A 14781-nucleotide genomic window follows, 5' to 3' on the forward strand; every position below is an offset into this window, starting at 1 on the left:
TATGTGGTTTATGGTCCCCCAGGAGTCACTATTGGTTATTGCTATTTGCACTATTTTCTAACCTTTTCAATGCCTATTTCTGATTACTAGTGTTTATATTTAGGGGCTTATTTATATTCTGTGCCATTTTAGCAGCATTTTTTTTTCCGATAAAATGGAGCAAACTTAACTCCATATTTATATTTTGACGCTAGACACGTCCAGTGTCAAAATATTGGAGTTAGACCCATTTTTTGGATGCATGAATCCACCTTGCGTCAATGAGATGAAAAGTAGGCGTTCCTGTCAAAAAAATGACTCTAAGCCCATGGCCCCTCAAGGTTCGTTACGCCACTGCTTTGACTGCCCCATCTCACCCACCTCGCCTCCTTGAGTAGGCCTTGGACTCAGTGGCGCAACAAAGGCCCCTGCAGCCCCCGCTGTTCTGGGGGCCCCCGAGCTCCAGGGGGCCCCTTCAGCACAGTGCCCTGGCCTGGGAGCTCCTGGGTGAATCTGGAGAGGGGCCCTCCATGTACTTTGGCTCCCGCCTCACTGCCCTGAGAGAGCCCAGTGGTGGAGAGGGGTGCGGTTTGGACTCCAGTAGTGCTGTGACCAGGATACAGGTGGTGAATGACTCCAATGTAATGTAACGTAAGATAGTAATCCTTTACTGCCCAGCTCACCACAGGCCTGCTACACAGATATGGGGTCTCCAGTTCTAAGGTCAGTGGGGCTTTGGAGATAGGGCTGTGTGCGGTGCTGCAGCGCCCCCATATATCGCGTAGTCCCCAAGAGGAAGGGCAGCAAAGAGGCCCCCAATTGTCAGTGCATTCCAGCTGCTCCACAGCTGCTCGTTCTTCTAAGGTGACGTGTGTCTGCAGTGACCCTGACCCCGGGAGTGAGAAGGGAGGTCACAGCATGGGGCAGGTCTCCAGCACATGCAAAACACACTTCCACGTGGGATGTACAGATGAAGCACATAAACTCTTAATTCTTGATGTGAATTAAATATATACTTTAGTGTTGAGAGAAGCCAAGAAAACATAATTTACAGTCATTTTTTTATCATTTGTGGGATGCATTCAAAGTTAAAACTACTCTGATGAGTTTTAAATAGAATCTGTTTATCCAAATTGAAACATTATATCCAGACATGATTGAATTCTGTGACGTGGGAGCCAGGTCGGTGTGCTGCGGGGACATGTCTTGTGTCTTCTGTCCTCCACACTGGCAGTGGTTAGAGCCCCTCAGTGCAGCAAACATGATCCAGAACCTACATTCCACACTTTAGAGGGATATCAGTGCATGACTGTAACTTCCGAGCTCGCTGTGGCACCGCCATTTGTGTCCTATGATGGTCATCACTTCCCTGTGTAAACGTTTGTGTAGAACACACAGGAAGTGCATTAACCCACTACACCACTCTACCATTAGTTGACCCTCAACTGCTAGTTCTTCAATCTCGTGCTCAATGACATCATATATCAACAAACATTGTGTCAGAAACACTGCAGCTAGCAACTGCTAGCCTGGAAGCTATACACCATGGCATGCTGGTGAGTTCCCAGGGGAAGGACATGTGTTAAAGTAGCCTACTACAATATAACACATCTCCTCCCACTGGAACAAATCTTAAGTTCTTGAAACACAATTCAACTAAATACAATTTCACAAACCACCAATAGACCCTAACATGAAGTGAGGCAGCCCCGGCTAGGGAACATGAGATAAGACAGGCCTAGCCAGGAACATGCGATGAAATAACCCTAGGTAGGGAACATGAGATGAGACAGGCCTAGCTAGGGAACATGAGATAAGGCAACCCTAGCGAGGGAACATGAGATGAGACAGGCCTAGCTAGGCTTCATGAGATGAGGCAGCACTTGCTAAGGAACATGAGATGAGACAGGCCTAGCTAGAAAACATGAGATGAGACAGTCCTAGCTCGGGATCATGAGATGAGGAAGCACTGGCTAGGGAACATGAGATGACACAACCCTAGCTAGGGATCATGAGATGAGACAGGCCTAGTTAGGGAACATGAGATGAGGCAGCCCTGGCTAGGGATCATGAGATGAGGCAGTGCTGGAAAGGGCACATGAGATGAGACAACCCTGGCTAGGGATCATGAGATGAGACAACCCTGGCTAGGGATCATGAGATGAGACACCCTAGCAAGGGAACATGAGCTGCGACAACCCTAGCTAGGGATCATGAGACGAGTCAGTGCTGGATAGGAAACATGAGATGAGACCACCCTAGCAAGAGATCATGAGATGAGGCAGTGCTGGATAGGGAGCATGAGATGAGACAGAAGTGGCTAGGAGACATGAGCTAAAGCAGCCCCAGCTAGGGAACATAAGATGAGACAGGCCTAGCTAGGGAATATGAGATAAGACAACCCTAGATAGGGATCATGAGATGAGACAACCCTAACTGGTGAACATGAAATGAGACAACCCTAGCTAGGGATCATGAGATGAGTCAGCGCTGGCTAGGAAACATGAGATGAGACAGGCCTAGCTAGGAACATGCGATGAAACAACCCTAGGTAGGGAACATGAGATGAGACTGGCCCAGCTAGAGACATGAGATAAGGCTGAGATAAGGCAACCTTAGCAAGGGAACATGGGATGAGACAGGCCTAGTTAGGCTTCATGAGATGAGGCAGCACTTGCTAAGGAACATGAGATAAGACAGGCCTAGCTAGAGAACATGAGATGAGACAGGCCTAGCTAGGGATCATAAGATGAGGAAGCACTGGCTAGGGAACATGAGATGAGACAGGCCTAGTTAGGGAACATGAGATGATGAAGCAGCCCTGGCTAGGGAACATGAGATGAGACAACCCTGGCTAGGGATCATGAGATGAGACAACCCTGGCTAGGGATCATGAGATGAGGCAGGCCTAGTTAGGGAACATGAGATGAGGCAGCCCTGGCTAGGGATCATGAGATGAGGCAGCGTTGGCTAGGGATCATGAGATGAGACAACCCTGGCAAGGGTTCATGAGATGAGGCAGCGCTGGCTAGGGCACATGAGATGAGACAACCCTGGCTAGGGATCATGAGATGAGACAACCCTGGCTAGGGATCATGAGATGAGACACCCTAGCAAGGGAACATGAGCTGAGACAACCCTAGCTAGGGATCATGAGACGAGTCAGTGCTGGCTAGGAAAAATGAGATGAGACCACCCTAGCAAGAGATCATGAGATGAGGCAGTGCTGGATATGGCGCATGAGATGAGACAGAAGTGGCTAGGAGACATGAGCTAAAGCAGCCCCTGCTAGGGAACATGAGATGAGACAGGCCTAGCTAGGGAATATGAGATAAGACAACCCTAGATAGGGATCATGAGATGAGACAACCCTAACTGGGGAACATGAAATTAGACAACCCTAGCTAGGGATCATGAGATGAGTCAGCGCTGGCTTTGAAACATGAGATGAGACAGGCCTAGCTAGGAACATGCGATGAAACAACCCTAGGTAGGGAACCTGAGATGAGACTGGCCCAGCTAGGGACATGAGATAAGGCTGAGATAAGGCAACCTTAGCAAGGGAACAAGGGATGAGACAGGCCTAGTTAGGCTTCATGAGATGAGGCAGCACTTGCTAAGGAACATGAGATGAGACAGGCCTAGCTAGAGAACATGAGATGAGACAGGCCTAGCTAGGGATCATAAGATGAGGAAGCACTGGCTAGGGAACATGAGATGAGACAGGCCTAGTTAGGTAACATGAGATGATGAAGCAGCCCTGGCTAGGGATCATGAGATGAGGCAGCGCTGGCTAGGGACCATGAGATGAGACAACCCTGGCTAGGGATCATGAGATGAGACAACCCCGGCTAGGGATCATGAGATGAGGCAGGCCTAGTTAGGGAACATGAGATGAGGCAGCCCTAGCTAGGGGACATGAGACGAGTCAGTGCTAGCTAGGAAACATGAGATGAGACCACCCTAGCAAGAGATCATGAGATGAGGCAGTGCTGGATAGGGAGCACGAGATGGGACAGAAGTGGCTAGGGGACATGAGCTAAAGCAGCCCCTGCTAGGGAACATGAGATGAGACAGGCCTAGCTAGGGAACATGAGATAAGACAACCCTAGATAGGGATCATGAGATGAGACAACCCTAACTGGGGAACATGAAATGAGACAACCCTAGCTAGGGATCATGAGATGAGTCAGCGCTGGCTAGGAAACATGAGATGAGATAGGCCTAGCTAGGAACTTGAGATGAGACAGGCCTAGCTAGGGATCATAAGATGAGGAAGCACTGGCTAGGGAACATGAGATGAGACAAGCCAAGTTAGGGAACATGAGATGATGAAGCAGCCCTGGCTAGGGAACATGAGATGAGACGCCCCTGGCTAGGGATCATGAGATGAGACAACCCCGGCTAGGGATCATGAGATGAGGCAGGCCTAGTTAGGGAACATGAGATGAGGCAGCCCTGGCTAGGGATCATGAGATGAGGCAGCGTTGGCTAGGGATCATGAGATGAGACAACCCTGGCTAGGGTTCATGAGGCAGCTCTGGCTAGGGCACATGAGATGAGACAACCCTGGCTAGGGATCATGAGATGAGACAACCCTGGCTAGGGATCATGAGATGAGACACCCTAGCAAGGGAACATGAGCTGAGACAACCCTAGCTAGGGATCATGAGACAAGTCAGTGCTGGCTAGGAAAAATGAGATGAGACCACCCTAGCAAGAGATCATGAGATGAGGCAGTGCTGGATATGGCGCATGAGATGAGACAGAAGTGGCTAGGAGACATGAGCTAAAGCAGCCCCTGCTAGGGAACATGAGATGAGACAGGCCTAGCTAGGGAATATGAGATAAGACAACCCTAGATAGGGATCATGAGATGAGACAACCCTAACTGGGGAACATGAAATTAGACAACCCTAGCTAGGGATCATGAGATGAGTCAGCGCTGGCTAGGAAACATGAGATGAGACAGGCCTAGCTAGGAACATGCGATGAAACAACCCTAGGTAGGAAACATGAGATGAGACAGGCCCAGCTAGGGACATGAGATATGGCTGAGATAAGGCAACCTTAGCAAGGGAACATGGGATGAGAAAGGCCTAGCTAGGCTTCATGAGATGAGGCAGCACTTGCTAAGGAACATGAGATGAGACAGGCCTAGCTAGAGAACATGAGATGAGACAGGCCTAGCTAGGGATCAGAAGATGAGGAAGCACTGGCTAGGGAACATGAGATGAGGCAGGCCTAGTTAGGGAACATTAGATGAGGCAGCCCTGGCTAGGGATCATGAGATGAGGCAGCGTTGGCTAGGGATCATGAGATGAGACAACCCTGGCTAGGTTTCATGAGATGAGGCAGCGCTGGCTAGGGCACATGAGATGAGACAACCCTGGCTAGGGATCATGAGATGAGACAACCCTGGTTAGGGATCATGAGATGAGACACCCTAGCAAGGGAACATGAGCTGAGACAACCCTAGCTAGGGATCATGAGACGAGTCAGTGCTGGCTAGGAAAAATGAGATGAGACCACCCTAGCAAGAGATCATGAGATGAGGCAGTGCTGGATATGGCGCATGAGATGAGACAGAAGTGGCTAGGAGACATGAGCTAAAGCAGCCCCTGCTAGGGAACATGAGATGAGACAGGCCTAGCTAGGGAATATGAGATAAGACAGGCCTAGCTAGGGATCATAAGATGAGGAAGCACTGGCTAGGGAACATGAGATGAGACAGGCCTAGTTAGGGAACATGAGATGATGAAGCAGCCCTGGCTAGGGATCATGAGATGAGGCAGCGCTGGCTAGGGACCATGAGATGAGACAACCCTGGCTAGGGATCATGAGATGAGACAACCCTGGCTAGGGATCATGAGATGAGGCAGGCCTAGTTAGGGAACATGAGATGAGGCAGCCCTAGCTAGGGAACATGGGATGAGAAAGGCCTAGCTAGGCTTCATGAGATGAGGCAGCACTTGCTAAGGAACATGAGATGAGACAGGCCTAGCTAGAGAACATGAGATGAGACAGGCCTAGCTAGGGATCATAAGATGAGGAAGCACTGGCTAGGGAACATGAGATGAGACAGGCCTAGTTAGGGAACATGAGATGATGAAGCAGCCCTGGCTAGGGATCATGAGATGAGGCAGCGCCGGCTAGGGACCATGAGATGAGACAACCCTGGCTAGGGATCATGAGATGAGACAACCCTGGCTAGGGATCATGAGATGAGGCAGGCCTAGTTAGGGAACATGAGATGAGGCAGCCCTAGCTAGGGAACATGAGACGAGTCAGTGCTAGCTAGGAAACATGAGATGAGACCACCCTAGCAAGAGATCATGAGATGAGGCAGTGCTGAATAGGGAGCACGAGATGGGACAGAAGTGGCTCTGGGACATGAGCTAAAGCAGCCCCTGCTAGGGAACATGAGATGAGACAGGCCTAGCTAGGGAACATGAGATAAGACAACCCTAGATAGGGATCATGAGATGAGACAACCCTAACTGGGGAACATGAAATGAGACAACCCTAGCTAGGGATCATGAGATGAGTCAGCGCTGGCTAGGAAACATGAGATGAGATAGGCCTAGCTAGGAACATGCAATGAAACAACCCTAGGTAGGGAACATGAGATGAGACAGGCCCAGCTAGGGACATGAGATAAGGCAACCTTAGCAAGGGAATATGGGATGAGACAGGCCTAGCTAGGCTTCATGAGATGAGGCAGCACTTGCTAAGGAACATGGGATGAGACAGGCCTAGCTAGAGAACATGAGATGAGACAGGCCTAGCTAGAGAACATGAGATGAGACAGGCCTAGCTAGGGATCATAAGATGAGGAAGCACTGGCTAGGGAACATGAGATGAGACAGGCCTAGTTAGGGAACATGAGATGAGGCAGCCCTGGCTAGGGATCATGAGATGAGGCAGCGCTGTCTAGGGATTATGAGATGAGACAACCCTGGCTAGGGATCATGAGATGAGGCAGGCCTAGTTAGGGAACATGAGATGAGGCAGCCCTGGCTAGGGATCATGAGATGGGGCAGCGCTGGCTAGGGAACATGAGATGAGACAACCCTGGCTAGGGTTCATGAGATGAGACAACTCTGGCTAGGGATCGTGAGATGAGACAATCCTAGCAAGGGAACATGAGATGAGACAACCCTGGCTAGGGATCATGAGATGAGACAACCCTAGCTAGGGATCATGAGATGAGACAGTCCTAGCAAGGTAACATGAGATGAGACAACCCTAGCTAGGGATCATGAGCTGAGTCAGTGCTAGCTAGGAAACATGAGATGAGACCACCCTAGCGAGAGATCATGAGATGAGGCAGTGCTGGCTAGGGATCATGAGATGAGGCAGTGCTGGCTAGGGAACATGAGATGAGACAACCCTGGCGAGGGATCATGAGATAAGACAACCCTGGCTAGGCATCATGAGATAAGACAACCCTGGCTAGGGATCATGAGATGTGACAACCCTAGCAAGGGAACATGAGATGAGACAACCCTAGCTAGGGATCATGAGACAAGTCAGTGCTGGCTAGGAAATATGAGATTTGACCACCCTAGTGAGAGATCATGAGATGAGGCAGTGCTGGATAGGGAGCATGAGATGAGACAGAAGTGGATAGGGGACATGAGCTAAAGCAGCCCCTGCTAGGGAACATGAGATGAGACAGGCCGAGCTAGGGATCATAAGATGAGGAAGCACTGGCTAGGGAACATGAGATGAGACAGGCCTAGTTAGGGAACATGAGATGAGGCAGCCCTGGCTAGGGATCATGAGATGAGGCAGCGCTGTCTAGGGATCATGAGATGAGACAACCCTGGCTAGGGATCATGAGATGAGGCAGGCCTAGTTAGGGAACATGAGATGAGGCAGCCCTGGCTAGGGATCATGAGATGGGGCAGCGCTGGCTAGGGAACATGAGATGAGACAACCCTGGCTAGGGATCATGAGATGAGACAACCCTGGCTAGGGATCATGAGATGAGGCAGGCCTAGTTAGGGAACATGAGATGAGGCAGCCCTAGCTAGGGGACATGAGACGAGTCAGTGCTAGCTAGGAAACATGAGATGAGACCACCCTAGCAAGAGATCATGAGATGAGGCAGTGCTGGATAGGGAGCACGAGATGGGACAGAAGTGGCTCGGGGACATGAGCTAAAGCAGCCCCTGCTAGGGAACATGAGATGAGACAGGCCTAGCTAGGGAACAAGAGATAAGACAACCCTAGATAGGGATCATGAGATGAGACAACCCTAACTGGGGAACATGAAATGAGACAACCCTAGCTAGGGATCATGAGATGAGTCAGCGCTGGCTAGGAAACATGAGATGAGATAGGCCTAGCTAGGAACATGCAATGAAACAACCCTAGGTAGGGAACATGAGAAGAGACAGGCCCAGCTAGGGACATGAGATAAGGCAACCTTAGCAAGGGAACATGGGATGAGACAGGCCTAGCTAGGCTTCATGAGATGAGGCAGCACTTGCTAAGGAACATGGGATGAGACAGGCCTAGCTAGAGAACATGAGATGAGACAGGCCTAGCTAGAGAACATGAGATGAGACAGGCCTAGCTAGGGATCATAAGATGAGGAAGCACTGGCTAGGGAACATGAGATGAGACAGGCCTAGTTAGGGAACATGAGATGAGGCAGCCCTGGCTAGGGATCATGAGATGAGGCAGCGCTGTCTAGGGATTATGAGATGAGACAACCCTGGCTAGGGATCATGAGATGAGGCAGGCCTAGTTAGGGAACATGAGATGAGGCAGCCCTGGCTAGGGATCATGAGATGGGGCAGCGCTGGCTAGGGAACATGAGATGAGACAACCCTGGCTAGGGTTCATGAGATGAGACAACTCTGGCTAGGGATCGTGAGATGAGACAATCCTAGCAAGGGAACATGAGATGAGACAACCCTGGCTAGGGATCATGAGATGAGACAACCCTAGCTAGGGATCATGAGATGAGACAGTCCTAGCAAGGTAACATGAGATGAGACAACCCTAGCTAGGGATCATGAGCTGAGTCAGTGCTAGCTAGGAAACATGAGATGAGACCACCCTAGCGAGAGATCATGAGATGAGGCAGTGCTGGCTAGGGATCATGAGATGAGGCAGTGCTGGCTAGGGAACATGAGATGAGACAACCCTTGCTAGGGATCATGAGATAAGACAACCCTGGCTAGGCATCATGAGATAAGACAACCCTGGCTAGGGATCATGAGATGTGACAACCCTAGCAAGGGAACATGAGATGAGACAACCCTAGCTAGGGATCATGAGACGAGTCAGTGCTGGCTAGGAAATATGAGATGTGACCACCCTAGTGAGAGATCATGAGATGAGGCAGTGCTGGATAGGGAGCATGAGATGAGACAGAAGTGGCTAGGGGACATGAGCTAAAGCAGCCCCTGCTAGGGAACATGAGATGAGACAGGCCGATCTAGGGATCATAAGATGAGGAAGCACTGGCTAGGGAACATGAGATGAGACAGGCCTAGTTAGGGAACATGAGATGAGGCAGCCCTGGCTAGGGATCATGAGATGAGACAACCCTGGCTAGGCATCATGAGATGAGACAACCCTGGCTAGGGATCATGAGATGAGGCAGGCCTAGTTAGGGAACATGAGATGAGGCAGCCCTGGCTAGGGATCATGAGATGGGGCAGCGCTGGCTAGGGAACATGAGATGAGACAACCCTGGCTAGGGTTCATGAGATGAGACAACTCTGGCTAGGGATCGTGAGATGAGACAACCCTAGCAAGGGAACATGAGATGAGACAACCCTGGCTAGGGATCATGAGATGAGACAACCCTAGCTAGGGATCATGAGATGAGACAGTCCTAGCAAGGTAACATGAGATGAGACAACCCTAGCTAGGGATCATGAGCTGAGTCAGTGCTAGCTAGGAAACATGAGATGAGACCACCCTAGCAAGAGATCATGAGATGAGGCAGTGCTGGCTAGGGATCATGAGATGAGGCAGTGCTGGCTAGGGAACATGAGATGAGACAACCCTGGCTAGGGATCATGAGATAAGACAACCCTGGCTAGGGATCATGAGATAAGACAACCCTGGCTAGGGATCATGAGATGTGACAACCCTAGCAAGGGAACATGAGATGAGACAACCCTAGCTAGGGATCATGAGACGAGTCAGTGCTGGCTAGGAAATATGAGATGTGACCACCCTAGTGAGAGATCATGAGATGAGGCAGTGCTGGATAGGGAGCATGAGATGAGACAGAAGTGGCTAGGGGACATGAGCTAAAGCAGCCCCTGCTAGGGAACATGAGATGAGACAGGCCGAGCTAGGGAACATGAGATAAGACAACCCTAGATAGGGAACATGAAATGAAACAACCCTAGCTAGGGATCATGAGAGGAGTCAGCGCTGGCTAGGAAATATGAAATGAGACAATAAAAGCTAGGGATCATGAGATGAGGCAGCGCTGGCTAGGGAACTTGAGACGAGACAGCCATAGCTAGGGGATATGAGATGAGGCAACATGTGATGAGACAGGCCTAGCTAGAGATCATGAGATGAGGCACTGCTGGCTAGTGAACATGAACTAAGACAACCCTGGCTAGGGAACATGAATGAGTCACGCCAAGCTAGGGGTCATGAGAGAAGGCATTGCTGGCTAGGGAACATGAGAGGAGACAGGACTAGCGAGGGATCATGCGATCAGGCAACCCTAGCTAGGGTATATGAGATAAGGCAGCCCTGGCTAGCGAACATTAGATGAGACCTCCCTAACTAGGGAACAAGAAATGAGACAACCGTAGCTAGGAGACATAAGATAAGGCAGCCATGGCTAGGGAACATGAGATGAGGCAACCCTATCTAGGAAACATGAGATAAGGCAGCTCTGGCTAGGGAACATGAGATGAGGGAACCTTAGCTAAGGAACATGGGATGAGACAGGCCTGGCCAAGGATCATGAGATAACCCTAGCTAGGGATCATGAGATGAGACATCTCTATTTAGGGAACAGGAGAAGAGGGAGCCCTGGCTAGGGATCATGAGATGAGACAGGCCTAGCTAGAGAAAATGAGATGAGGCAGCCCTGGCTAGGGATCATGAAATGAGGCAGCGCTGGCTAGGGAGCATGAGATGAGGCAACCATAGCTAGGGAACATGAAATAAGGCAGTCCTGGCTAAAGACCATGAGATGAGACAGGTCTAGCTAGGGAGCATAAGATGAGACAACCCTAGCTAGGGATCATGAGATGAGACAACCCTAGCCAAAGAACACGAGATGAGACAACCCTAGCTAGGGATCATGAGATGAGTCTGCGCTGTTTAGGGAACATGAGATGAGACACGCCTAGCTATGGGTCATGAGAATAGGCACCGCTGGGTAGTGAACATGAGATGAGACAAACCTGGCTAGGGAACATGAGATGAGACAGGCCAAGCTAGGGATCATGAGCTGAGGCAGCGCTGGCTAGGGAACATGAGTTGAGACAGGCCTAGCTAGGGATCAAGAGATGAGGTAGCACTGGCTAGAAAACATGAGATGAGACAGGCCTAGCTAGGGATCATGAGATGAGACACCACTGGCTAGTGAACATGACATAAGACAACCCTGACTAGGAAACATGAATGAGACAAGCCAAGCTAGGGATCACGAGATAAGGCGGTGCTGGCTAGGGAACATGAGATGAGACAGGCCTAACTAGGGTTCATGAGATGAGGCAACGCTGGCTAGGGAACATGAGATGAGACAGGCCTAGGTAGGGATCGTGAAATCAGACACCCCTAGCTAGGGTACATGAGATAAGGCAGCCCTGGCTAGCGAACATTAGATGAGACACGCCAAGCTAGGGATCACGAGATAAGGCGGTGCTGGCTAGGGAACATGAGATGAGACAGGCCTAGCTAGGGTTCATGAGATGAGGCAACGCTGGCTAAGGAACATGAGATGAGGCAGGCCTAGCTAGGGATCATGAAATCAGACACCCCTAGCTAGGGTACATGAGATGAGGCAGCCCTGGCGAGCGAACATTAGATGAGAGCACCCTAACTAGGGAACATGAAATGAGACAACCGTAGCTAGGAGACATAAGAAAAGGCACCCTGGCTAGGAAACATGAGATGAGACAACCCTAGCTAGGGAACATGAGATAAGGCAGCCCTGGCTAGGGAACATGAGATGAGGCAATCCTAGCTAAGGAACATGAGATGAGACAGGCCTGGCTAGGGCTCATGAGATAACCCTAGCTAGGGATCATAAGATGAGGCAGCGCTGGCTAGGGAACATGAGATGAGACAACCCTAATTAAGGAACATGAAATTAGACAACCGTTTTTTGGGGACATGAGATGAGACATCCCTAGCTAGGGAACATGAGAAGAAACAACCCTAGCTAGGGAACTTGAAATGAGACAACCGTAGTTAGGGGACATGAGATAAAGCAGCCCCCAATAGGGAACATGAGATGAGGCAACCCTAGCTAGGGAGCATGAGATGAGGCAACCCTAGCTAGGGAATATGACATGAGGCAGCCCTGGCTAGGGAACATGACTCGAAATGAGACAGGCCTAGCTATGGAACATTAGATGGCATGTGCCAAACATAGCTGTGTGGTTGGAACCAGCCTCTGGTACAATATTTTGTATGTTTGGTCTTGGTACATATTCTGAGAACCGAATTTTCATAGCGCAGTATAGAAGAGTTTTAGTCCATTGAAGGTCAGCGCTATGTGACACTATTTTTTCCAGGAACATAACTTCTTATGGCAGAATAGGTCTCCTTGAGTTATTTTTTAGTTGACAGTAAGACAATAGCCTAGGAGGCCATTACTTGCCTCAGAAGAGCATTTGCAAAGGTTCTACTTGAGCTGTGGCTCTATATTTCAAGATGAGATGATATCTAGAATTACGCAGGCTGAACACAAGGTTTTTCTGATGGGAATATCTGAGTTTCTGGCGAGTACTTGTCCATCCAAGATCCCAACATAACATCTGCAGGCCTGTGCTTTAAATGGAAATATAGAAGTGCAGGTACTCCGTACCAGACAGGACCTGCCCACGTAAAGCACTGGTGCATTACATGCCTTTAGATTATTCAGTTCCTTAATTAAAATTTCACTCTTCCTGAATCACAAAAAAGCACCTTGATCATGTCTCATCATTTGTTCCCACCAAAGAGGCCTTTGGCTGGAGGCAGAGGTGTTTATAGATGTCAATATCTTGCTAGGCTTTAGCCAATGTGTTCCAAAGCCCAGCATTGTGCCCCTCCCCACCTCCTTCCCCCTCCATGGATGGATTTGAACCATCTGATAAACTTGCTCTTCTAAGCAGCACTTGTATATTATAGAATCCCCAGGGGTTTGGTGATGTTGTCTCGAGGAAGAACACTGCACCTCCACTGGCCTGACCCTTTGCCAGTACCTGGGGTCCTTTGGTCCAGTGATAATGCTGATGATGCTCACTGCCTGTGTCGGGGTGTCCGTTCTAGTGATGATGCTGATGACACCCCGGACAGTGTCGGGGTCCCTCCAGTCCAGTGATGATGCTGATGACACCCCGGCCAGTGTTGGGGTCCCTCCAGTCCAGTGATAATGCTTATGATGCTCACTGCCTGTGTCGGGGTGTCCGGTCTAGTGATGATGCTGATGACACCCCGGCCAGTGTCGGGGTCCCTCTAGTCCAGTGATGATGCTTATGACGCTTGTTGCCAATGTGGGGGTCTCTCCAGTCCAGTGATGATGCTGATGACGCTCACTGCCAGTGTCGGGGTGCTATGGACGACTGATCTGAGGTGTCCCCTGAAGAGATGGATAGACCGGTAGCACAGCACCATGGGTCACTCGCTGTATCTTAGCAACGTACCTCGACCACCGAGAAGGTCCTCCGTGGAAGCCACAGATCCAGCTCTAAAGCTTGGTGGTGCACAGCTCCAGGGCTGCGTCCTCACGAATACTCGGGTACTGCTTGTCCTAAAGAGGAGGGTAGAAGACAGACCCACGGTTAACCGAGTCCACACTAATTTGAAAAGAAAAGCAATATATTGGACATAGACCACACCAGATGTGGTTATTGTTAATCGTAATAAAAATAACTTGCTTTAATAAAATACTAATGCAGCATTTTTTCTTTTCTCAGTGCTGTAAATAACGCCGTTTACAGGTTCTCAATTCATAAACCTCTAAAGCGGTGGTTCTTAACCTGTGGTTCTGGGAACCCTAGGCATCTTCCAGGCCTTCGCCAGGGGTCTGCCACAGCTTAGAAAATGAAACAACATTAACAGATTCATAAAGTGCATATAAATAAAGAAGCAAACTGTAAAGTTGAACATTTAAAAAAGTTTTATAAATGTCAAGGAATGTGAAATTGGAGGCTCAATATTAAGTTAGTACCTTCAGATTGGTTTGTGGGAGCAGTGCACGTGATCCAGTCAGAATACAGCGGGACGATGTGTGGCCTGACTTGAATTTAGAACAGCTTCAACCTTCCCAATAAAATGACAATTTTGATTTTATTTAAATATTTGTTTGTGAAAGAAATCTAATATTTCATCATTTCTATATGTGTTTGATGACGCTGGTTTCTGTATTTTTTGCGTATTGTTTTAAGACTCAAATCATCGACAGTGCTTAGGCTGGGATCCCTGTATCAGTACTGTGGAGTTTTCTAAGCTGTGACGTTTCATCCTTGCTGGTACATCTGTGATTTCATGGTGCTCCAGGATGGAACATAAGATGAGACTTGTTGAGGCAACAGCAGTTACTGTAGTAAGGACGCTCATACAGAAATGAAGAAGAAAGTAACTTGTATTCAA

General features: G+C 49.4%; 1 protein-coding gene across 2 annotated transcripts in view; it reads right to left on the reverse strand.

Moving 5' to 3' along the window:
* Nucleotides 1–979: 979 nt before the first annotated feature.
* The window catches only part of LOC138246684 (nectin-2-like), a 91453-nt gene continuing 77651 nt past the window's right edge, over nucleotides 980–14781 (reverse strand). For both annotated transcript variants that reach the window (XM_069201453.1, XM_069201452.1), the window contains one exon: nucleotides 980–13939. In XM_069201453.1, coding sequence (XP_069057554.1) covers nucleotides 13914–13939 — 26 coding nt within the window. In that variant the 3' untranslated portion in view covers nucleotides 980–13913. The remainder of the gene's footprint in view (nucleotides 13940–14781) is intronic.

Source organism: Pleurodeles waltl, chromosome 7, assembly GCF_031143425.1.
Source record: "Pleurodeles waltl isolate 20211129_DDA chromosome 7, aPleWal1.hap1.20221129, whole genome shotgun sequence".
NCBI lineage: Eukaryota > Metazoa > Chordata > Amphibia > Caudata > Salamandridae > Pleurodeles > Pleurodeles waltl.